This window comes from Panthera onca, chromosome A3 (assembly GCF_046562875.1).
Source record: "Panthera onca isolate mPanOnc1 chromosome A3, mPanOnc1 haplotype 2, whole genome shotgun sequence".
In the NCBI taxonomy this organism is placed as follows: Eukaryota; Metazoa; Chordata; class Mammalia; order Carnivora; family Felidae; genus Panthera; species Panthera onca.
The window spans coordinates 78,227,339-78,250,625 of record NC_138341.1 but is presented as its reverse complement, the minus strand read 5'-3'; the positions used below and the strand labels follow the sequence as shown (position 1 = coordinate 78,250,625).

The window sequence follows — 23,287 nt, the reverse complement described above, 5'->3', positions numbered from 1 at the left end:
CTGTGTATATTTCAGTAACTTATAGTGTATTAAATTTGATTCAAAAATAAAGCCTCCTTTTAAAACAAAGATATATCCATGAGAAGTAATATTTGTCACTGCAAATGAGATTTTATTTTTAATAGAAATAGAATGCTGAAAACATAATAATTAGGCCAGCCATTAATGTATTCCTTTCAACAGTAAAGAGTCAAATCATGTGTATATCTGCTCCCACGTGGTTGAGTTTTCTGTTTCCTAGTAAGACATTATAAACCCAATAATTCTAGAAATCTGGATCATTTCCTAACAATAAATAGCATATGTTAACACATACTATTTAAATTTGAGAGGTCCATTTAACAACAGAAAGCCTGTTTGACAATTTAGGGTTTTAGAATTAGCTTTTATATGAAACTCTAAATTTAAAAACAAGGGACAAAAAGATGAGATCATTGTTATGAACTCTTAAAATAGGAAGTTGTAGTGAGTTGCCAACTTCAAAATAGCAACTCCACAAAATGATTTTTTTAAGCTTACAGTGCCTAAACTTTCAACTGTTTTCCCAAAACCCAAAGCTATGAACTAAATTAGCATCCTGTTCTGTATGAAACACACATTGCCAACAAGTCCATGACCTTCAGACCTGTGTTCTGATTTGGGCAGCAGGAGTCATGATGAAAGTGTTAGAATTGCACAAAACCAACACAGAAAATGCTTCTAAAAAAGGAGAAAGCGAGTCTGTTTGGTGTGTCGACATTTGTTATTTTAAGGTAAATGTGAATTCTAGATAAAATATAACTACTAATAATTGAAGTACAGCTTCACAAACTGAATTACTTACTTGCCATTGGGAATCTCACAATTAAAGAGAGTGTGGAAAGAATGACACTGGACCACTGTCACACACCACTCACAAAAACTGACTCAAACCAGATGAAAGACTTAAATTTAAGACCTGAACCCATAAAGCCCCTAGAAGAAAACATAAGGGTAAGTCCCTTGACATCAGTCTTGGTGATGATTTTTTTGGATCTGACTGCAAAAGCAAAGGCAACGAAAGCAAAAATAAACTGTTGGGACTACATCCAACTAAAAAGCTTCTGCGTAGCAAAAGAAGCCATCAATAAAAGGAAAAGACAGTGTACTGAATGGGAGAAGATATTTGCAAAACATGTTTCCAATAAGGAGTTAATATCCACAGTATGTAAAACAACTCATACCACTCAACAGCAAAAACATGAGCAGTCTGATTTTTAAATGGGCAGAGGATTTAAATAGTCATTTCTCCAAAGAAGATATCCAGATGGCCAACAGACACATGAAAAAGATGTTCAACATCAGCCATCATCGGGGAAATGCAAATCAAAACCACAATGAGATGCCACCTCACACCTGCCAGAATGGCTGTCAGAAAACAAGAAATTACTAGTGTTGTCAAGGATGTGGAGAAAAGGGAACCTTCATCTGTTGGTAGATACAGCCACTGTAGAAAATTGTATGAGGTTCCTCAAACAATTAAAAATGGAACTACCATATGATCCAGTAACTCTACTTCTGGATATTTATCTGAAGAAGACGAAAACACTAATTTAGAAAGATATATGCACCTGCATGTTTATTGAGCATTATTTACAGTAGCCAAGATATGAAAATAACCTAAGTGACCATCAGTGGTTGAATAAAGAAGATGTGGTTGATACGCAAACACACACACACACACACACACACACACACACAGGGATATTAGTCATAAAAAAGAATGGAATCTTGCCATCTGCAGCAACATGGATGGACCTTGAGGGCATTATGTTAAATGGAAGAAGTTGGACAGAGAAAGATAAATACTATATGAGTTCACTTAGATGTAAAATATAAAAGAATAAAACAAACCAAGCTCATAGGTAGAACAGATTGGTGATTGCTGCAGGTAGGGGGTGGGGGTGGCAAACTAGGTGAAGGGGGTAAAAATCTACAAACTTCCAGTTAAAAATCATGGGGATATAATGTATAGCATGGTAACTATAATTAGTAATACTGTATTGTGTATGTGGAAGTTGTTAAGAGAGTAATCTTAAAAGTTCTCATCTCAAGAAAAATAAATTTTTAATTATGTGTGGTGATGGATAGTGACTGGATTTATTGTGATCATTTCATAATGTATACAAGTATTGAATCATTATGTTGTATACCTGAAACTGATACAACGTTATATGTTAACTATACTTCAGGTAAAAAGAGGTAAATGCCAGAAACATCAGCAAATAGCTTGAGAAAACAGATAAAATTTCCATACTTCTTTCAAATTTTTATTAACTCTTCTTTCTTTCCATTATATTTGACACTTTCGTATGATGCAATAATCTCAGTTGCTTTGAAGGCATGATTATTAATGTGACAGTTAAATTCAGAACTTGAAACAGAACCAACTTTGTACTTGTGCCCTAAAATAGCTGAAGGATTGGTGGAAAGCTGTGTCCCTTTGCTCCAGCTCTCACCCTCTTTGTCTGTGCGGGTATAGGTGTGATGTGTGAGGACCATACCCCTTTCCATCTTGGTAGATGGGAATCAGATTGTTCCTCAGGAAGCCAGTTTTCTTGGTGGCCCATGGAATAAGTATCAAAGGATGGACATTATTTTGAGATATTTGTACAAGATGGTGTGGCAATTCACTGTCATACACTAGACATACATAAGAATTCAGAAATCACTTCATCACAATAGCTCTCTTTACCATTTTAATAGGAAACTTGAGCTAGCAAGGCTAATGAATGATGTCATTTCTACTACATACAGGTAATATTAGCTTCAGGCTATTTTGCAGTGTTCAGAGTCAAACTTACTGCAAAAAAACTGGAAGGGATTCATGATGGAGCCATACAGATCACCACAGACTATGAGGTAAGACTATGGGGATTCATGTCAATGAGGTATTTCTGATTTAGTCCTTTTTTTGTTTTCAATAGAAACAACTAAGTTTACTGATAAAGTTACACTTTATCTGTTTCATAACCTTAAAAACTGAGCTTTTGAGAATAGTTTACAAAACAATGGTGTTCATTAGCTCATAGTTTTCTGATAAAACCCAAACCTCTTAACTGAAAACAACTTGAGAAAAATGGCTTTGGCACACTTACAATTGCTCTGTTAGAAACCTGCTTAGGTTATAGCACTGCAAAGACCCTGACTGAAATTCCTGAATTAGATCACTGATTCTTCTGCAATCATTAATATCATCCTGTGTGATATTTCCAAAAAGGAAGATACAGTCGAGAACTCACATCTTAATTTGAGTTCTTATATTTACATGAGTCATTCTAAGTCAAGGGCAAAGTGAAGATCATTGAGTGAAAGACTCTTTGTGGTGTCTAACATGTTGCATTTAGTGGGATTTTGAATGGATATATTTCTGCCACACCTAGATTTTAATTTAATATTTTAATTTAATATTTAGCAGTTCTTTGTGAATTTGAACACTACTAGATTCAACAAGTTGCTGCCCTTATTCTCCAACCTTTTTTCATCATATACCACCCCCACATGAATGAAAATGAATTCAGAATAAACATAATTAGTGATATAATAATAATATATAAAAATAATAATTAGAATTAAAGTAATAATAAATGATTTGTTGGGAGTATGGCAAATTACCTCCAAAAGTAAAGAATTCCTGTTAATCACTCATAATACAAATAAGTGCATTTCATAGCTATGACAAGTTTTTGTTAGTATGGATAAAAATGAAAACTAGGAAAAAATATCTTAGAGAAGTATCTTTGTAAGTTATGAATAGAGTATGAGTTGATATTCTAAATCTATGATGTTCAACTCATTTTTTAATTAAGTTGATGTTAATTTATTACTATATACAAAAAATAGAGAACTATGTAACTCTAGAAAATGCTGTTTTTCATACATTGTTTTAGGAGTACAATTTGACTTTCCTTGTTAAATTAATAATCTGCAGAATAACCTATTATGAAAATCTGCTCTTCATTCCTTTCCCATTGTTTGGTCTTATTTACCATGTTTTCTTTGAATCACTGAGCAGTACATGGAAATTTACTGTATTTCAGAGCATTTGATGGAGTACATTGGTCAAGTTAAACGGTATATGTAGGTAATTTTAATATTACTTTTGAGTTGGTTATTGCTAATATAAGTCCCAAGTTGAGTTTTTTTACATCCTCAAAACTTATGCAGTAATGATCAAGATTAATCTCAGACTTAAACACTTATTTCCTTATGGTCTACTTCACTCCACAGATTCTAACAATTCCTGTGAAGGCTGTAATCGCAGTGGGTTCACTGACTTGCTTCCCAAAACATATGGTTCTTCCACCTTCCTTTCCAGTAAGAGATTTAATTTATAGATTTTTTTTGTAATTTTTTTCTTTGCCTTTACCTCTGTGTCCCTATAATCTAACAGTAAAGTCAGTTATTCTTATTAATTGCTTATTTTAAGGTAAGACATTGAACCAGCTTCCACAGGAGACACAAAGAGAACTAGTTCCTTCTCTCAAAAAGTTTTCGATCAAGAATGGGAAATGGGTCCATGATGCATAAATGTAAAGCAGGATGTAGAGAGTGCCCTAAAAAGTATAAAAATGAAGTGCTGTGAGGGAAATACATATGTAATTGATAAAGGTACATGTAAACTGGCTTAGAATTTCTTTTAGCAGGGAAAATAGGGGAGGTAAAAACTTGCATTCAGGACCCTGGAGTCAACCTGAGTATAGACACAGAGGCAGTACAGTCTGAGATGGCTTTACACAGTAGTGAGTTGCCCAGTTTGATAAGAATGGAGGGAAATTTGGGGCGCCTGGGTGGCTCAGTTGGTTAAGCATCCGACTTCGGCTCGGGTCGTGATCTCGTGATCCGTGGGTTCGAGCCCCACATCAGACTCTGTGCTGACCGCTCAGGGCCTGGAGCCTGTTTCAGATTCTGTGTCTCCCTCTCTCTCTGACCCTACCCCGTTCATGCTCTGTCTCTGTCTCAAAAATAAGTAAACGTTAAAAAAAAAAAAAAAAAAAAGAATGGAAGGAAATTTAAGAAGATGGAATGACATGTTGGAGTGATAGCATGAAAAAAAAAACATTAACACATTTAAGTCCATGAAAATTTAAAGTTTTTAAGCAGAAGTTTGACATCATCAGAGCTGAGTTTAAACTTTTTTTTTTTTTTTTTTTTTCTGGCAGAAGTAAATATAAGGTGAATAAGGAAGTGACAATAGAGTGCCTGAGGCCAACCTAGGCACTCATACAGAATCTGTATGAGAAGTGTCAAGAAGAGGTTTGAGCTTAGGGCATTGGCAGAGCAATAAAGCCCTTTCATACCTCTAAGCCTTGGCTGTTTGTCTTGAATGCCGTTCCTCTTCCCCTACCTTCAAAGAACTACACTGTCTTCCAAGATTCAATTCCATTGTCATCTCTTCCCTGACCATTTCTTGACTCCACTAGACATTACTAGGTGTTACATGTGTGATTTGAAATAACCTCTCTTGTAACAGGCCTCACATGTGCTTTAAATATTGCCTTATGTGTTGGTCTCCCCAGTAAGACTCTGAGTTCATCAAAGAAAGGGATGAAGGATCTTTTATCCCCAAAGCAGGCAGTTAGTAGATAATGGGTGGCTGAAGGAGCAAAATAATGGAGACAAGAACTTAGGCAAGAGACATTTCACATTTGAATTGTGCTTGAATATCCTGAGAAGGTCCTACTAATTGAGGCAAGTATGGGTAGGATAGATAGAGTCAAAAATATGACTTAGAGTTTGAACCTAGAGAACAAGGAGAAAAGAAGTAGGGAAATCAAGAGACAGCCACTGCTTTTTGCAGAAAGATGATATGGTCAGTTCAGGGTACATGGGGACAAATGTAGAAGTGTCCCCTACCCTGTGGAAGGAGACATGATGGGTTAAGAGAAATAGTGCAGTGTAAAATCTTAAATAAACCTAAATTCAGAGTTGAGCAACTTAAAAATATGAATTTTGAGTTAATAGGTCCCACACATTTAAGTTGGGTCTTAATGAAATTTTTGTCTTGTGATTCCACTTTGCACTGACTGTACAGAACTCTTGACTTCATTATTTATCCAAAAAGACCTTGTTCCATTCTTCAGTTGCCTTTTCAATCAGTGATATTAAACACAGAATAAACCCTAGAAGGGAATAATTTAGTAGATGACACAGTGAAAGACCCATGGATGGAATAAACGAGAAAGCATCTGTATAAAAACAAGGTGTTGGTTTTGAACTACTTTGGGCCGAACTTCTAGATATCTTCAGGTGGCTTACAGGACCAAATATTTGCTTGGAATCACAAATTAACTTGATGTTACTGCATTAGTCAGGCTGCTATAACAAATTACCATATTGTGGTGACTTAAACAACAAACATTTACTTCTCACAGTTTTGGGTGCTGGGAGATCTGGTGTTTGGGGAGGGCATTCTTCCTGGTTTTGCAAATGGCTGTCTTCACTGTAACCTCAATTAGCCAGCAGAGCCGAGAGGAATGGCAAGCTCTTTTGTCTCTCCACTAATCCCATTCATTAGGACTCCACCCTTATGACCCGATCACCTCTCCGAAACACTACTCCGAAATACACCTCTAATACTACTAGAACATTGAAGGTTAGAATTTCAACTTATGAATGAGGGGAGAGGGGTTCACATTCAGCCCATAACGGTCATCAGGTTCTATAAAATCTCTTATCTAGTGGAGTATATTCGTGCCAACTAATGTACCTCCAGATACCTCCAGATACCTCCAGATAAACAGGTACCTCCAGTACCTCCAGATAAACATTTGAAGTAACTCATAGTTTAATACTTAATATTTGAATTCCATTGTAAAATAAACTTTTGTATCTGTTACCTCTTTTGACCCCACCCCCCTGAAAGACAAGACATGGACTTGAGTGAAGTGGTTATTACAGGTGCATGAAGACCAGGTAACTGCCAGGAACACACAGCTGGTTAGAGGCCAAGCTGGGGCTGTCAAAGGCCTTGTGCTTCCTGCTCCTGTGTTCTCCCCATCATAGCAGCACACCTGGCCTCTCATAGCTGTCTGCTGTTTCCCTCTGGCTGGGCTGCAAATGATGAGTGTTACTTAGAACCTCACCTTCATTCAGCTCTTTTTTCTGTACACTCTCTTAACCTCTGTGTCTTCTAGTACCAAATATTAGCCCAGTGGGTATGATCATTTTCGAGACTTCTTCAAATGACTAGGAATCAAATTATAAGGTAAAATTCTGTACTCAAACAAAAGAAAGATTATAACATAATTCTTATTGAGGATTATTTAAATCATTCAATTTTTTACTTAAAATCTGATCCCCTATCATAGGGAGAAGCATACAGTTGATAAGAGCAGTCACTGGTTATCTAGTCATTTAATCTGCCTGCTATTTTAATAAGATACTTGATAACCTGTATTTTTAAAAGGTATCTCATTTCTCTTTGGTACAAATTTTAAAAAGAAAAAATTTTTCCTAAGGAAATCTGATTTTTGTTTTCGTCTTGTTTGGCTTTTGATTTTAGAATTAAATTCTTTCATCCTGAATTTGGATACTTTGGGGGCAGCCTGGCCTTGGTAAACAAACCTTGCTTCACAAACTGACAGTGACCATTTCCTTTATTCAGAGCTGTCTCTGTTGGCATCCTCGTTTTTTTAACATCAAGTGTGAACATTTTTTTTTACTTTCTTATTTTAATTCATTTTCATAAGAGTACAGAGATTTGTCCCGCTATTTTTTCTATAACAGGCTGTGAAAAAAACAAATTGTGTGTGTGTGTGTGTATGCGCGCGCGCACACACACACACACACACACACACACACACAGAAATAGCAATATAGATATATTTGAGAGGGCTCTGATTAACAAATTAGAGATTATTAAGTGATAAAAATTCTAAGTATCCTTTGGGCTTCAGTTTCTGAAAAATATGTCTGTCACCTCTAAATTGTGTGTTCTTAAGAAAATGCAACCACATACAAATGAGTTTGTTTGTTTTCTTCCTTCAGGGGAAAATAGTTCATCAGAGCTTAAATATTATGAACTCCTTCTCACAGAAGGTGAAGATACAACAAATACGATCTTTGTCAGAAGATGTGCGATTTTACTACAAACGGTTACGGGGCAATAAGGAAGACTTAGAGCCAGGAAAAAAGTCAAAGGTTTGAAAACGTTGTGTTTGAGGATTCCCATGTGTTAGTATTGTGTTATTGTGACCTTCTGTGGACTTGGGATTCACAATTCTCCTGTGCCTCTTTGTAGATTGCAAACATTTATTTTGATCCTGGACTGCAGTGTGGGGATCATTGCTATGTTGGCTTGCCTTTTCTATCCAAATGTAAGTTATCTTGCTATTCTCTCTCATGCCCTTCATTCTGCCCAAAATATTTTTTGATGAAACGCCGCCACTCTATCCTTTGGTACCCTGGAAATCATTTGAAGGAAAACTGACAAGTGGATATAGATGTAGGGCTAAACGTGTCATAATACATGTTTCCTTGTTTTAGCCGAACCCAAAGTACAGCCTGGTGTAGCCATGCAGGAAGACACCTGGGATGCTGACTGGGATTTGCATCAAAGCCTGTTCAAAGGATGGATGGGAATAAAGGAAAATTCAGGTCATAGGTGAGTGGTTTTGCTTTAAGTATTTTAGCTATCTTTACCAGTTCGAAATGTACCTGTTGATGTTACTTTCTAGATGTTATTCTTGTATTAGGTTATTTTACTTCTCTATGGCTAAGAAAATAACACCTTATCTTCAGAAAATTATTAATGAGGCATCTTGAATTGCCATTTTAATTGCATATTGCTTAGAAATATACACACTACCATTTTGTTCGTTTCTCCAGTGCTCTGGATAGTTCCTTAAAATCAAAGAACTATTTGAAGTTGTCTTTATATAGGATGAATACAGTGTTCACCTTAGATACAGCCATTTCCATAAGAAAGAAAGTTTTTACCTACCACTGACCTCTGTTAGAGGCAGAGAAAACATGTCCTGGGTTTAATCCCACAATGAAGACCAAGTGTCCGTTTGCTCATTGCAAAAAGAACTACCTCCTCCCTTTCAAATGCTGAACTGTTAGGGGGCACACAGAGCCCAGTTCACATAGGCTCAACGATATATCTTTGGCAGGCAGAAAATGTGCTAATGACAAATCACTACCACACCTGGATTCAGTAGATGCACACTTACTCAGGAATGTAGAAGTACAATCTTTCTTATGTTTCAGCAGAGAATGTGACTAGAATAATGATACTATGGCAGCTGATAAAAACTGGTCTTCTTGGGGCGCCTGCGTAGCTCAGTTGTTTAAACTTCCAACTTTGTTTGGCTCAGGTCATGATCTCAGAGTTCGTGGGTTCGAGCCCCGCATTGGGCTCTGTGCTGACTGCTTAGAGCCTAGAGCCTGCTTCAGAGTCTGTGACCCTCTCTCTGCCCCTCCCCAACTTGTGTGTGTGTGCATGTATGCATGCTCTCTCTCTCTCTCTCAAAAATAAATAAACTTAAAATGTTAAAAAAAAAAAAAAACTGCTATCCTCCACTTGCCTAATTTGAATCTATTTGTCACTATCAGGATATTCTCATTTATAGGTACTAAATTTTTCAAACCATTAGCAATTGAATTTAAGACATTCTGTTTATCTGAACTATCTGCTGTGGAAAGATTTCTTAAGGCAGACGAGAGTTAAATTTGTACTTTAAAATGGTTAAAATAAGTACAGAAAGACTTCTGATGTACTCACTCAAGAGAACACTCAATAAAATAGTTCTTCGTCCCCAACATTTCCATTACAGACATTACAATGTATAGACAGTCTCCAAATTTTAATATTATGAATACATAAGTTGGAGTGCTATAGAGCAACGTCTTCCCCTCCTACCCACCAAAACCCCTACCTTCCTCCACCTGTGCCCAACACTCCACTGCTAAAGAGCTGGGCTTTGCATCTACCCCGTACCATCACGTCCCAGGTGCACAGTGAGTGTGGCATTCTCCCCGCTCCTACTGTGTCACTGTGTATGTTACAGAGAATTTCTGTTTCTAGTCTTGTAAAGCCTGTATTCTTACCAACATAGAGTATTGGTATTCACTGGTATTGTGGGTTAAAGTAGGCTTCAGTGTTTGGGCCCAGGGACCTTAGCCCCATGTGTAATGTTGTTTCCTTAGGAAATGTGTTCTTGGTCTCTAAACAGCTGGTTCTTGAACAGTCATAAGTAGGGAAATACTCAGATGACATCCTGAATATTGCTGATAACTTTACATATATCTGTATAAAGGCCTCATATGTATTACCACTTCAACTAACATCTTCATTGCATGTCAGGATTTTCCTTCATTTTTTAATCCCAAAGAGGGAAAGCCATATGCCAAGCAATGCACTGCCATCCCATAGGTTGTCCTGATGAATATTCATCAGCAGCCTGCTGTTGGTGTCTAGATCTTTCCACTAGGCATGCAGGATCCTTTAGGATCCCCTTAACACCATATGTTATCTGTGTATACCTGCCTTGTCCTTTACATATTTGGTACAAAAAACAACACAGGTGATCAGTGATAGAGACCTTGGCAGCTCTTTGTGCCAAAACAGAGACATCTTCATACGTGTCTATTAAAAGTGTAGTAAAATGTCAGAGCAAATAAAACTGTGTTTATTTAAGAATATAATAATAGATCATATTCAGAAAATTCAAATATTTTATTTTGATATAGTGATTTACAGGGGTGCCTGGGTGGCTTAGTCGGTTAAGCGTCTGACTTCAGCTCAGGTCATGATCTCACTGTGAATTCAAGCCCCGCGTCAGGCTCTGTGCTGACAGCTCAGAGCCTGGAACCTGCTTTGAATTCTGTGTCTCCCTCTCTCTCTGCCTCTCGCTCCGCCACTCCCTAACTCACGCTCTGTCTCTCTCTTTCAAAAATAAATAAACATTTGAGAAAAAATTTTTAATGATATAGTGACTTACAAATTATTTTTTTCTAGATTGAGCGCTTTATTTGAAGTAAATACAGACCTTCAAAAAAATATACTGTCAAAAATCACTGCTGAGCTCTCTTGGCCTTCTATAATTAGCTCCCCCCGGCACTTGAAATTTCCACTTACTAATACAAACTGCTCCTCAGTAAGTATTCAGAATGACCTTGGTTTTGGGAAATATATAATAGGGTTATAAAGTATCTACCCTTAACTTTTAACTGTGGAAACCTCTCATTTACTGTTTTGTTACTTTGTTTAAGGAAGAAGAGATTACTTTAGAAAATCCTGCAGATGTTCCTGTCTATATACAATTTATTCCTCTAGCTTTATATTCCAATCCTTCAGTCTTTGTAGATAAGTTAATATCAAGGTAAGCATTGCTTTAAATAATCAAAATGTTCCATATTAGCATCGATTATTATTTTATACATTTACAACTTTATTGCAGCTTATACAGTAATAGAATTGGCTTAGAGAAATTCTAGATCTGTAATTAAAATTGAGAGGAAGTACTGGGGAGAGATATAGCTATATCTAAGTATTTAAGTATCTAGAAAAGTTTTCAGCTTAAGATAAGAAAAAGTAATGTTGAACTCCTTTCTAAAAAATTATAAAGAGAAAGCAAGTGGAACCTTTCAAATGTTTTAGTTTTTAAAAAATGAGCAAAATATTAACAATAAGTTGTGGCTTTAATTTTTGGAAAGCCATTAATGTGGTAATACTGACCTCAAAATCAGCCAGAAGGTAATTTGCAAATAAAATACAAACTTAATAATTACTCTTTACCCCCTAATTAATTATGATGCTTTTTATGAAGAAATATATGTACATTTTTTATTTTAGGTTTAACTTGAGTAAGGTTGCAAAGATAGATTTAAGAACACTAGAATTCCAAGTCTTCAGAAACACTGTAAGTATGTAAACTTCATACTAATTCCAAAGAAATAACTATGATATGATCAGAGCAAATTTGGAAGAAAACTACTGACTACCCTGAAATTTGACTGAAGGGCAGGTTACTAAAGAAGTCAAAGCAGTCCAGTAATCATTTTAGAGGGAAAAAACCAGGAGGAATGGATGGGATTTAGAACATGAAGCACACAGGATAAAAGGTTCCTGTTTGCAGGCATTATAAGCTCATGAAGTTTTATAATAATGACAACCAGAAACCCTGAGGATATATAAATGCGGTATAAACTAACATAATTTATTTTTATTAAGCCTCAAAATAATCAGCTCAGTCATTTAAAATTTTATTTTGGATACTTCTTAATAAAATTGTAAGCTCAATGAATGCCAAACCCATGGTTGTTGAACAGATTAAACAAACTCACTTGGGAAGCCCTTCAGTTGGTTCCTTGATATGTAGGAAGACCATGGTGAGTGTTGACTGGATAAGACAATCTGTGGCTCAGTAGGCCAGGAAAGAAAAGCAGTGCAAAGTGTTTTTAGTATTTGGGGGCTATGTTAAAGAACCTTTCCCAGTTTTTCATGAGCATCTAGTATGTGTGAGCATTTGCCAGAGACATTCACACTTATAATTTCACATAGTCATTATAGTAGCCAACTGAGCAATTACTAGTAACCCAGGAGGTATTTCCCTTGTTCACTTGGCAGGAAAAAGAAGTCTCAGGAAAAGAAAGCAACTTACCCAAGTTCATACCCGTGATAACTGGCAGGGCCAAATTCAAGTCTAGTTCTCTCAGATCCCAGAGCCCTTGCCCATACTCATGCCACATGGTCATTGCTGATTAGGAATCACTAATTAGCCCGTTAAACCAGATATTTTATAGTTCTTGAAATATGTGTGTGCTTTCCCATAGTTTTGTGTTTTATTCTCTAAAGCATATGTTAGCTAAACCTTTGTAGAATAGTTTTTATATAGTCTTTAAGTCAATTTTGTATAGGAAAGTAATTCTCAATATGTCTTTCTTCTGCCAAATAATAGAACACTAGACTGAAATTTAGGCAATCATATATTCTAGTCTCATGCCCTTCTCTTGGAATCTTTTTGTAATCTGTTTTTTCCATACGTAGAGTGACAACCTAATAAGCTCAAGGTTATCTAGATTCCAAATAATTAGAAATCTCAGTAACCAGAAATTCCTTTCATTCTGCTTTGATAAGGATGGAAATACACATAAGAAATAAATGAGCTAATTTTTACCTTTTTTTCTTATTGAATACAAGTTCTTTTGTGTTATTTGCAAGATATAAAACACTGAAGTATAGGCACTGTGAGAAGTAGGAAGACAAATGAGAATACTCTAGACTTCAGAAATTTATTATAAATGTGAAGTTCTAGGTCTTAGGGTGAACTTACGGTAATTTCTATCACAGTTCTCTATAGTGCTGATAAAACTGTGGTTCTCAAAGTATTGGGTCTCCTTTATAGTCTTAAAAATTATTCGGGACTCCAAAGAGATTTTTTTGTTTATGTGGATTATATCTATCCATATTTAGCATAATAAAAATTAAAACTGAGAGATTTTTTATACAAAAGGCCAAAGATTGGGGTGCCTGGGTAGCTCAGGCAGTTGAACATCCGACTCTTGATTTCTGCTCAGGTTATGATCCCAGGGTCATGGTATCAAGCCCTGCATCCAGCTCTGTGCTGAGCATGAAGCCTGCTTCAGATTCTCAGTCTCTCTCCCTCTGCCCCTGCCCCCACCTTGTATGTGTATGCTCTCGCGCTCACTCTCTCTCTCTCTCTAAAATTAAAAAAAGGAGTATCTTAATTGCCTTTTTAATTAATTCTAACTCTATGCATCAGTCATTCAGAAAATATTGGTTCATCTAGATATGCAGAGCTTCCAAATGTTGACATGATTCACTCTATAAAATTCAAAAAAAATAATATTCATTAATACAACTACCAGTCTCATCAGGGAATTCTTTAACTATTGGGAGGCTGTGAAGTTCACAGGGGGTGGATTCAAGTTTCCCATAATTCTAAATTTTCTCACTCGAATTTTATCATTGGCAGCAAATACGTCAGTTGTTGTTCCTTGATTGGATAGATGCACTTCATTTTTGTGAATTTGTCACCAAATATCAAAGTCTGAATAACCACAGATTAACTGTCAATCATTCTTCCAACTGTAAATGGTTTTCCAGGAGAAAAGCAGCTAATTCTATTTGTATCTCAAATGATAGCTTCTCAAGACAACATGGTACTTCAGCAGGCAGCAGGAGTGCTATATGCATACTTCCCATTTTATCACACAATGGTAAAAATGCATGTGCCCAAAGACTGAGATTTATTAAGATTAGTATCATTACTGCTTTATTAGTAATAACTTTTTTTTAACTACAGGTACATGGCAGTGAAGAAGACAGTAGCTACTAAGGAAGTTAGATACCACTGCCTTTACTTTAAGCTGAAGCATCAGCAGTTTTACCCACCATTGATTTTGCTGACCATTGGTGCAAATGTCGACACAGTGGAAAAGGCAAATAGCATCTGCCAGTGTTATGAAAATAGTTTTGACACCATGGATACACTGAAAAGATTCTGAGATCCCCAGGGGTCCCATGGGTCACTCTTTAGAGAGCCACTACTGCAAAATTACTGAGAATTATTGAGGCCTTAATGATATCCCTGAGGCATCACAACATCCTCAAATGTTTGCCAAATCATCAGAGTTTAAATTAGCTAGTGTTTATTGGTAAGATATGCGTAGTATATAATGTGTCCATCAATTACTCAGAATAGTTTACCTAACAAAGAACTTATTTACCAACCATTTTGGAGCAGTCAGGATATTCCATTGTCCTGGTAGATGTTGACAGAGAAGAATGTTAGATGCAGAAAAAAGTTTGTGCCTCAGAATCAAGAGTTAAAAATTAAGGGCGTCAGTAAGTCTATTGACTAGAAATAATGTTTGTAGAATCATGCTAACACAGGTAGGTAGATCTATGTTTGAAACCTAACTATGCCAAGTGGAGTAGAAAGTCGTACAAACCTCACTCCCCTTCCACATGTTAGCATAGCCATGATGAGCCATGGACGTTTATAGTCAAGTGTTGCCAGAGCACCTGGGTGGCTCAGGTTGAGCATCTGAGTCTTGATTTTGGCTCAGGTTATGATCCCAGGGTCGTGGGATTGAGCATGAGTGCTGAGCATGGAGCCTGCTTAGGATTCTCTCTCTCTCCCTCTGCCCCTCTCCTCCCATGCTCACGTGCTCTCTCTCTCTCTCTCTCTCTCTCTAAAATAAAAATATATCCAAGTGATGCCAACCCTTCCCCCAAAAATGGTTAAACAATGTTACTTAAGAATTAGAATAGTTGGAAAAAAAATTAGAATAGTTGGGGTGCCTGGGTGGCACAGTTGGTTCAGTGTCCCGACTCTTGACATCAGTTCAGGTTATGATCTCATGGTTGGTAGGATCAAGCCCTGAGTCAGGCTTCGAGCTAACAGCCCAGAGCCTGTTTGGGATTCTCTCTCCCCCTCTGCCCCTTCCCCCTTCCCCCATCTCTCAAACATTTTTTAAAAATCATAACAATATATCCTTATTTTTTTTTAAATACAAAATGAATATCTAAATCTTATCAGTAGGAGTGCCTGGGTGGCTCAGTTAAGTGTTGGACTTCAGCTCAGGTCATGATCTCACGGTTCATGAGTTCAAGCCCTGCATCTGGCCCTCTGCTGTCAGCACAGAGCCTGCTTCAGATCCTCTGTCTCCCTCTTTCTGTTCCTCCCCTGCTTATTCATATTCTGTCTCTCTCTCTCTCTCTCTCTCTCTCTCTCTCTCTCTCTCTCTCTCTGTCAAAAATAAACCTGTAAGGTTTATTAACAATATATCCTTATGTTTTTTTTAAATACAAAACGAATATTTAAACCTAATCAGTAGGAGTGCCTGAGTGGCTCAGTCGGCTAAGCATCCGACTTCAGCTCAGGTCATGATCTCACTGTTCCAAGTTCAAGCCCCACATCGGGCTCTGTGCTGACAGCTCAGAGCCCGGCGTCTGCTTCTGATTCTGTGTCTCCCTCTCTCTCTGCCCCTCCCCCACTCTCTCTCTGTCTCTCAAAAATGAATAAATGTTAAAAAGAAATTTTAAAAAAATAAAATAAGTAAACATTTAAAAAAATAAGTTTTATCAATAACAAGCTGTCAAGAAGTCCTATTTTGGTTATTAAACTAATCTTTCAGTCATCAAGTGTTAATGAAACAGTAATTATATGCTGAGCTCTCAAAATTCAAAGATAGATTGATATTGAGTTAGAATTATTTTTACAAATAAAATCTGATGCAACCTGAAGACCCTTTGGCTGATACCCACCAGAGGGGGAAGGAGCAGGAAAACAGTGTGAAAGTGAGAACAGCATCCACGAGACTTAAGGCTGCTGGGAGCTGGGTGCACGGCTGTTTGCTTTGTGCTAAGACATTGAGCTACACTTCTTAAGTTTGTGTCCTTTTATGTATGTGTATTACATTTCAAAAAATTTTTAAGTTAAAAATAAAAAGATCTGTATACAAAAACAAATGCCTAACAAATATGAGGACTTTGGTCACTTGGGGTTCAAAGCCCTCTTGGGGACTTAATGCACAGTAGTAAGGGTCATCACTGGTTGCCCATTTCTGCTTGCAAACTGACCAGTATCTAAATCATGAGGAATAAAATTGTTCACATATTTAATCTATTCAAGAAACTCATACTGGGCTGTGGATGGCGTAAAGGAAAAGTCTTTCCAGAGAATATAGTAATGACTTCTGTTTATTTACCCAATGATTCAAGGCTCATCCACTGCAGAGTTCAACAGGATTTACAGAAGGCCTGTCTCGACATTTAATTTTAAACCTAATTTTAAAACCTGGAGAAAAGAAATCTGTCAAAATAAAGTTTACTCCAATTCACAACAGAACTGTTTCTTCACTAATCATAATCAGGTATGCATTATGATTTAAGTGTGGGTCAGTTTTTAGTACTTATACAGAAGTCCTTACTTGATTTTTAATTTGGGTTTACGTGTCTAATTTATTAAATAGGGTATTCACTTTGTCTAAAACATGCACGCATCACACCACACCGGATGAAATGTACCTCTGTGATTATGTTTATAACTTGAAAACCTGAAAAAATATTCTTACTGTACCATGTGTGACTCTTAAAACTGAAAAACCCTTCTCTCTGTGTAGATTTTTAAATTCTTAGAGGATAAATGTTTCAGTCTCAAATTTAGTGGGAGAAAATTCTGTAATTCTTCTTGCACAGAAATAACCTGACTGTGGTGGATGCTGTGATGGTCCAAGGACAAGGAACAACTGAGAACTTGAGAGTAGCAGGCAAACTTCCGGGTCCAGGGAGTTCCTTACGCTTTAAAATCACAGAAGCATTATTGAAAGACTGTACAGATAGTAAGTATTCCTAACAGTTCCAAGGGCACAACTTTCAGTATTTGCTTCCAACAATAAATAATTCCCCAAAAAAGAACAGTATTTCTATACATGTACCTGTATATATTAGTGATGAATACTTAAGATTTTTAATGAAATACTCTGACTTGCTTTCAGGGTTGTTTAATTTGGATCCTAAAAGATTTAAAGGCTCTGTATTCATTGCATGTCTTAGGTGGTTTACTCTGAGTATGGAAAGTAAAGCATAATTAAACTTTGGTGTCTAAAATGACACAGTAAAGTGGAGTACTTCTGATGAAAGCTGGGTACCAGCTGATCTCTTTGGCATGAGGAGGTAGTTTATAATGTCTGGCATATATTCATTGAATCTGGAGAGCATGCAAGATTTATATTCACTCTTGATTTTTTTTTTCCTTTAGATTTAAAACTAAGAGAACCAAATTTCACATTGAAAAGAACATTTAAAGTAGAGAATACAGGACAACTTCAGATTCACATAGAAACCATTGAAGTCAGTGGGTACTCATGTGAGGGATATGGCTTTAAAGTTGTTAATTGTCAAGAGTTTGCACTAAGCGCCAACGCCTCTAAAGACATAATCATATTGTAAGTATTTTCTTCTGAGGTGTAACGAATCACTAGCTTCTCATCAACCTCAAATAATACAATTGCTTAAACTCCGTGCAAAGATACGTTTTCATACAACAAAAGGTATTTTATCCACAAATGTAGTTTATTTGATTTCTTTTTTCCACTTAATCGTTGGTTATTTCTTCATTGTTTTCAAAATTGTGAAACTTCCTCTGTATCAGAAGTGGATCAGATAATCTTAGAAACTGGTTTCAAAATTATGTTCAGGGTTGTGTTAAAGTGTAACATGTCGGTAGGAAATTGACTATAAATTCAGTCTCAGCAACAGACCAGTCCCTTGTATCACATACGTGCACTTTTCTGTGTGTGCAATGTAGGAGTGTGTAATATTTTGGTCAGAAGATAATTTTTTTTGCCTGTATTAGTAATAGCTGCAGCCTATTTTAATATTAATTGACAACTTGTTAGATTATAGAGTTTATGTAATAAAATGTGACCTCTGTCCCCTTAATTGAGTGATAATTTCATGGTGTTCAATGGACGTTGACTCAGTACATAGTGATATTACTCAGGTAAGGTATAATGCTTGGTACCTAAAGGTACAGTGAAGAATAAGACACCTTTCCTCAAGGTATAGATCATCTGGTTGGGGAGCATACAGTTAACAAAAAGTAAAAAATGAAATAATTGGGGCAGAAAGAAGTACTGCAGGAGATAGGACAAGGGCTAGGATGGTTTTGGGTTTTTTGGGTGGTTTTTTTTTTTTTTTTCAAAGGTGTTATTGGAACTATATCCTGGGAGAAGAGGGTAGATTCAGATAAAGGAGAAAAGAAGGGGGAGGGAGAGAAGCTCAGAGAACACTTCCTGAATTAATAATTACACAAAGCTGCGTTATTCTTTTTCATGTAATTTCTTCAGTTATCCACAGAATATAGCTGTATTTGTTATTAACCTCATGGAATAATGCTTTCTCCATCTTAAAATGAGGAAGTGGCACAGAACTATCAAACTCTCAAATTCTCTGTTAGGCTTCAAAGGTGTGTGAGACTGGTGTTATATGTAAACTGCTATGGTATATTTTTAAAACTTAGTCTGACTGCTACCATTCTGTTTTAGGTTTACTCCTGATTTCACAGCTTCTAGAGTTATTCGTGAACTGAAGTTTATAACAACCAGTGGCTCTGAATTTGTATTTGTATTGAACGCATCCCTTCCATACCATATGTTAGCAACCTGTGCAGAAGCCCTCCCCAGACCCAACTGGGAGCTGGCTCTGTACATCATCATCTCAGGAATAATGAGGTACTTGTGTCCTTTTTTGAGGTTGGTATTCAGGCGTCACTTGACACTGTTCATCACATGCTCACTGTGTGCCAGTCACTCTTCTGAGTGCTGGGAATCTGTCAGTGAACAGAACAGATCTTTCTGCCTCAGTCAAACCTGCGCACACTAGTGGGAGCAGTCAGAACTAACCCTGCCTGGGTGGCATATACAGTAAAGACATATCTTCTTCCCTTAAAATTTGTTACACAAATTAAGTACATGTTAATTTCTTAAAGGGAAAAAAACATTTATAATTTACCAGGTACAGTTACTTCATTTCAGCATATGTAACTTAATCAACATGATAGAATATTTTTTTTTTTTTTTTTAATTTTTTAACGTTTATTTATTTTTGAGACAGAGAGAGACAGAGCATGAACGGGGGAGGGGCAGAGAGAGAGGAGACACAGAATCAGAAGCAGGCTCCAGGCTCTGAGCCATCAGCCCAGAGCCCGATGCGGGGCTCGAACTCACGGACTCACAGACCATGAGATCGTGACCTGGGCTAAAGTCGGATGCTTAACCAACTGAGCCACCCAGGCGCCCCAATAGAATATTTTTTTTGAAACAGACCCAAGCAACATGAAACATGAGAAATACTTTTTAAATCCTCAGCAACCTTATCTTTTTTTTTTTTCAGTCTGTTTATGTGTGTGGAGGGTTAGATACACTTGCCTCTAAATTTACATGGTTACCCCACACATCCTTTAAGGGAAAAGAGTTGGTAGAGAGTTAAAACTGCAAGATAGTTTACCTTCTTGGTAAAAGGAAAAGTGTCCTCCAAGTGTCTGTTCTGATACAAATAATTATTTTCTTTATAGAAGTCTCCATGTAAGTTGGCATTCTGTAAAAACAAGTGTGTAGACTTTTATCCATAGTGCTTTGTTTTTGTCCAGTCCAATGAAAACTGTCACCAGCATCTCTGTTTTTTATATCCTTGTGTACTTTACCAAGAAACTCTGCCTTTAATATTAAATTTTGTTACTCTTGCACTAACAAATGAATCCCGCTGCTCCGCCTTCTGTACCCCTACAGTGCTCTGTTTCTCTTGGTAATTGGAACAGCCTATTTAGAAGCTCAAGGAATTTGGGAGCCATTTCGAAGGCGACTATCCTTTGAGGCCTCGAACCCCCCCTTTGATGTGGGAAGACCATTTGATCTCAGGAGAATCGTTGGTATTTCGTCTGAAGGAAAGTATGTTCACATGCTGGAAATAAATTTTCTAGTATACATAGATTTGACTGATGTAATTCAAAGAAAAAATAAGTTTTTCTTTTCATCTTTGCTCAAGGGAGAAAAAATTTTAATTCTAATTACTTAATAATCTCCTGTGTATATAGCTGTCTTCTCTACTAAGAACTCAACAGCAAATCCCACGTTTTTGTTATGTTGGTGAGGGTTAAAATATTCGTAATAAGATCACTGACTTGGTTCCTAAATTTTCAGAGAATAGACCCTATAAAATTGTGGAAAGTATCCCTATGTCTTGCTGGGGTTTTTTCCTTAGAGTAGCTTGTATTTTTCTCTTGCGGCTGTACTGATGAAATAAAAATTTTTTAATCTTAGATTTTGTAGGTTGCTATTTACTGATCTATAGTTGGTCCTTTTTTCAGCTTGAACACACTCAGCTGTGACCCCGGTCACAGTAGGGGGTTCTGTGGAGCAGGCGGCTCGTCATCCCGGCCCAGTGCAGGGAGTCACAAGCAGTGTGGCCCACCGGTCCACCCACACAGCAGTCACAGCAATAGAAACTCAGCTGACGTGGAAAACGTCAGAGCCAAAAACAGCTCAAGCACTTCTATCAGGACTTCTGCACAATCTGCTAGTAAAGCAAGCCCCCTTGTCTTAGATTCAAATGCAGTGGCCCAGGGTCACACAGCAGGCAGAAAGTCCAAAGGGGCAAAACAGAGCCAGCACAGCAGTCAGCACCATGCCCACAGCCCACTGGAGCGGCACTCTCCACCTCCACCGCCACCACCAGTGCCTCAGCACCAGGAACCGCAGCTGGAAAGGCTGTCACCCGCCCCCCTCTCGCACCCTTCCCACCCAGAACGTGCCAGCAGCACAAGGCACAGCTCAGAGGACTCAGACATCACCAGTCTCATAGAAGCCATGGACAAAGACTTCGACCACCATGATTCCCCACCCCTAGAAGTGTTTACAGAGCAGCCGCCATCACCACTGTCCAAAAGCAAAGGTAATCATCCGCTCTTACTGTCAGAAAAGCATGATATATGAAGGGAAAGCCAGTGCATAATTAAGGAGCTGTTGCGATCATAGTTGTGATAAACAGCTAATTTAGTAAGTGTTCTTGTGGTTCAAATTTACCTCCAGTTTGGACTGAAACTTTTCTGTATCAGATGTAAATAGAGAGGGACCCATTTATCATAAAAGATATTTGTACTTCTTAGGTACTTACCAAACTCAGAGACTTATTGGACAACTGTTTCCATTTTCAACTATTTGTGTTTGTTGTCTTGTGATAGGTTGAGCTTTCTTTTTTTAATCGTTAAAATAATTTTTATACAGTGGTAAAATGGAGATCATCTCTGCCTTTTAACTCGAAAATAACATTTCCACAGAACCTGTACTTTAGAACAGGGGTTGGCAAACTACAGCCAGTGGGCCAAATCACCACCTGTTTTTATAAATAAAGCTTTATTGGGACAAGCCATGCTCATTCATTTACATATTGTCTATGGCTACTTTCATGCTACAACAGCAAAGTTGAGTAGCTGCAAAAGACCGTAAGGTTCACAAACCTGAAAATATTTACTATCTAGCTCTTTACAAAAAAAAGTTTGCTGATCCCTGCTTTGGAGTTCTGTATGCTGTGTTAGTTACCTATTTCTCAGTAACCAATCACCTGAAAACTTCATCACTTAAACACCAACCTCTACTGTCTCAGAGTTTCTGTGGGTCAGGCATCTGTGTGCCGCTTACTTAGCTGGGTTCTCCAGCTCATGAGATGGCAATCAAGGTGTTGCCTGGGGGTGAAGTCATCTTAAAGTTCAAATGAAGGTGGATCCGCTTCCAAGCTCACTCGGGTGGTTGATGGTAGGATTCAGTTCTTCGTGGCCTGTTGGACTGAGGATCTCAGTTCCTTGCTGGCTGTGGCCAGCAGCCTCTCATGGGTCCTTTCCATAGAGCAATTCAAAGCAGTTAGCTTCACCAGAGCAAGGAAGCTAGAAGGCAAGAGAGGGAATAAGCTAGAAGGGCAGAAATCAGAGTCTCTTACAACCTAATCTTGGAAGTGACATCCCATAACTTTTGCAGTGTTCTGCTCATTAGGAATATGGTGTGGCCCATACTCCAGGAGAGAGAACTCCATAGAGCATAAACACCAGGAGGGTGGGGCTCACTGGGATTCACCTTAGACATTACATACCACACATACACAGTGGTAGCCCATTTGGTAACTTCCAAAATCAAAATATAAAAACCAGTAAACCAGTAAAAGCCAATTAATCCCTTTACAGCCTGAACTTTTGCATCTTCCTCTCTCTCCTGTGGCAGCCCTGCTAAAACACGTTATTGCAAGCCTGTTTTGATATCTTCCTCACTGGTGTACCAAGGAGTTTTTTGCCTTTGGTTTATGCAGGGAATGGGGAACTTGGCGGCACTGAAAGGCCAAAAGCAATCCAGTGTCCCAGAGTCCAGGACTTTTCTATTAGATAATTTCCTGGTCCCAGTGATACAAAAACTAGTTACCTAGCGTCCTCTTAGAATTACATGTATTTGGATTTGCAAAACAGTAAAATATCTTGAATATTACTTAACTTTTTCCAGAGAAATATATTTTTTGTTAACTCATTATTAATAGAGCTTACTTATTTTAGGGAAGTTTTTATAGTAATATTAAATGAATGTTTAAGTTCTTTTTTTAATTAGGTCAAGTTACATAATATGTTTTCCCCATATTGAGGACATTAATAAAATGAATGTAGATGATCCTTTCTTACCAGAAAGAAAGAATTTGTCAGTCAAACTGAATACCTCACTGCTGTGTCTAAAATAGTCCTCCAATATCAGTGTGATA

General features: G+C 37.4%; 1 protein-coding gene across 1 annotated transcript in view; it reads left to right on the top strand.

Moving 5' to 3' along the window:
* TMEM131 (transmembrane protein 131) overlaps positions 1 to 23,287 on the top strand; it is a 237,807-nt gene that overhangs the window by 181,851 nt on the left and 32,669 nt on the right. The window contains exons 18-31 of the mRNA XM_060608021.3: positions 2,776 to 2,880; positions 4,249 to 4,335; positions 8,008 to 8,160; positions 8,261 to 8,336; positions 8,506 to 8,623; positions 10,982 to 11,120; positions 11,236 to 11,345; positions 11,819 to 11,885; positions 16,715 to 16,866; positions 17,192 to 17,334; positions 17,754 to 17,940; positions 19,042 to 19,227; positions 20,284 to 20,442; positions 20,862 to 21,445. Coding sequence (XP_060464004.2) covers positions 2,776 to 2,880; positions 4,249 to 4,335; positions 8,008 to 8,160; positions 8,261 to 8,336; positions 8,506 to 8,623; positions 10,982 to 11,120; positions 11,236 to 11,345; positions 11,819 to 11,885; positions 16,715 to 16,866; positions 17,192 to 17,334; positions 17,754 to 17,940; positions 19,042 to 19,227; positions 20,284 to 20,442; positions 20,862 to 21,445 — 2,266 coding nt within the window. The remainder of the gene's footprint in view (positions 1 to 2,775; positions 2,881 to 4,248; positions 4,336 to 8,007; positions 8,161 to 8,260; positions 8,337 to 8,505; positions 8,624 to 10,981; positions 11,121 to 11,235; positions 11,346 to 11,818; positions 11,886 to 16,714; positions 16,867 to 17,191; positions 17,335 to 17,753; positions 17,941 to 19,041; positions 19,228 to 20,283; positions 20,443 to 20,861; positions 21,446 to 23,287) is intronic.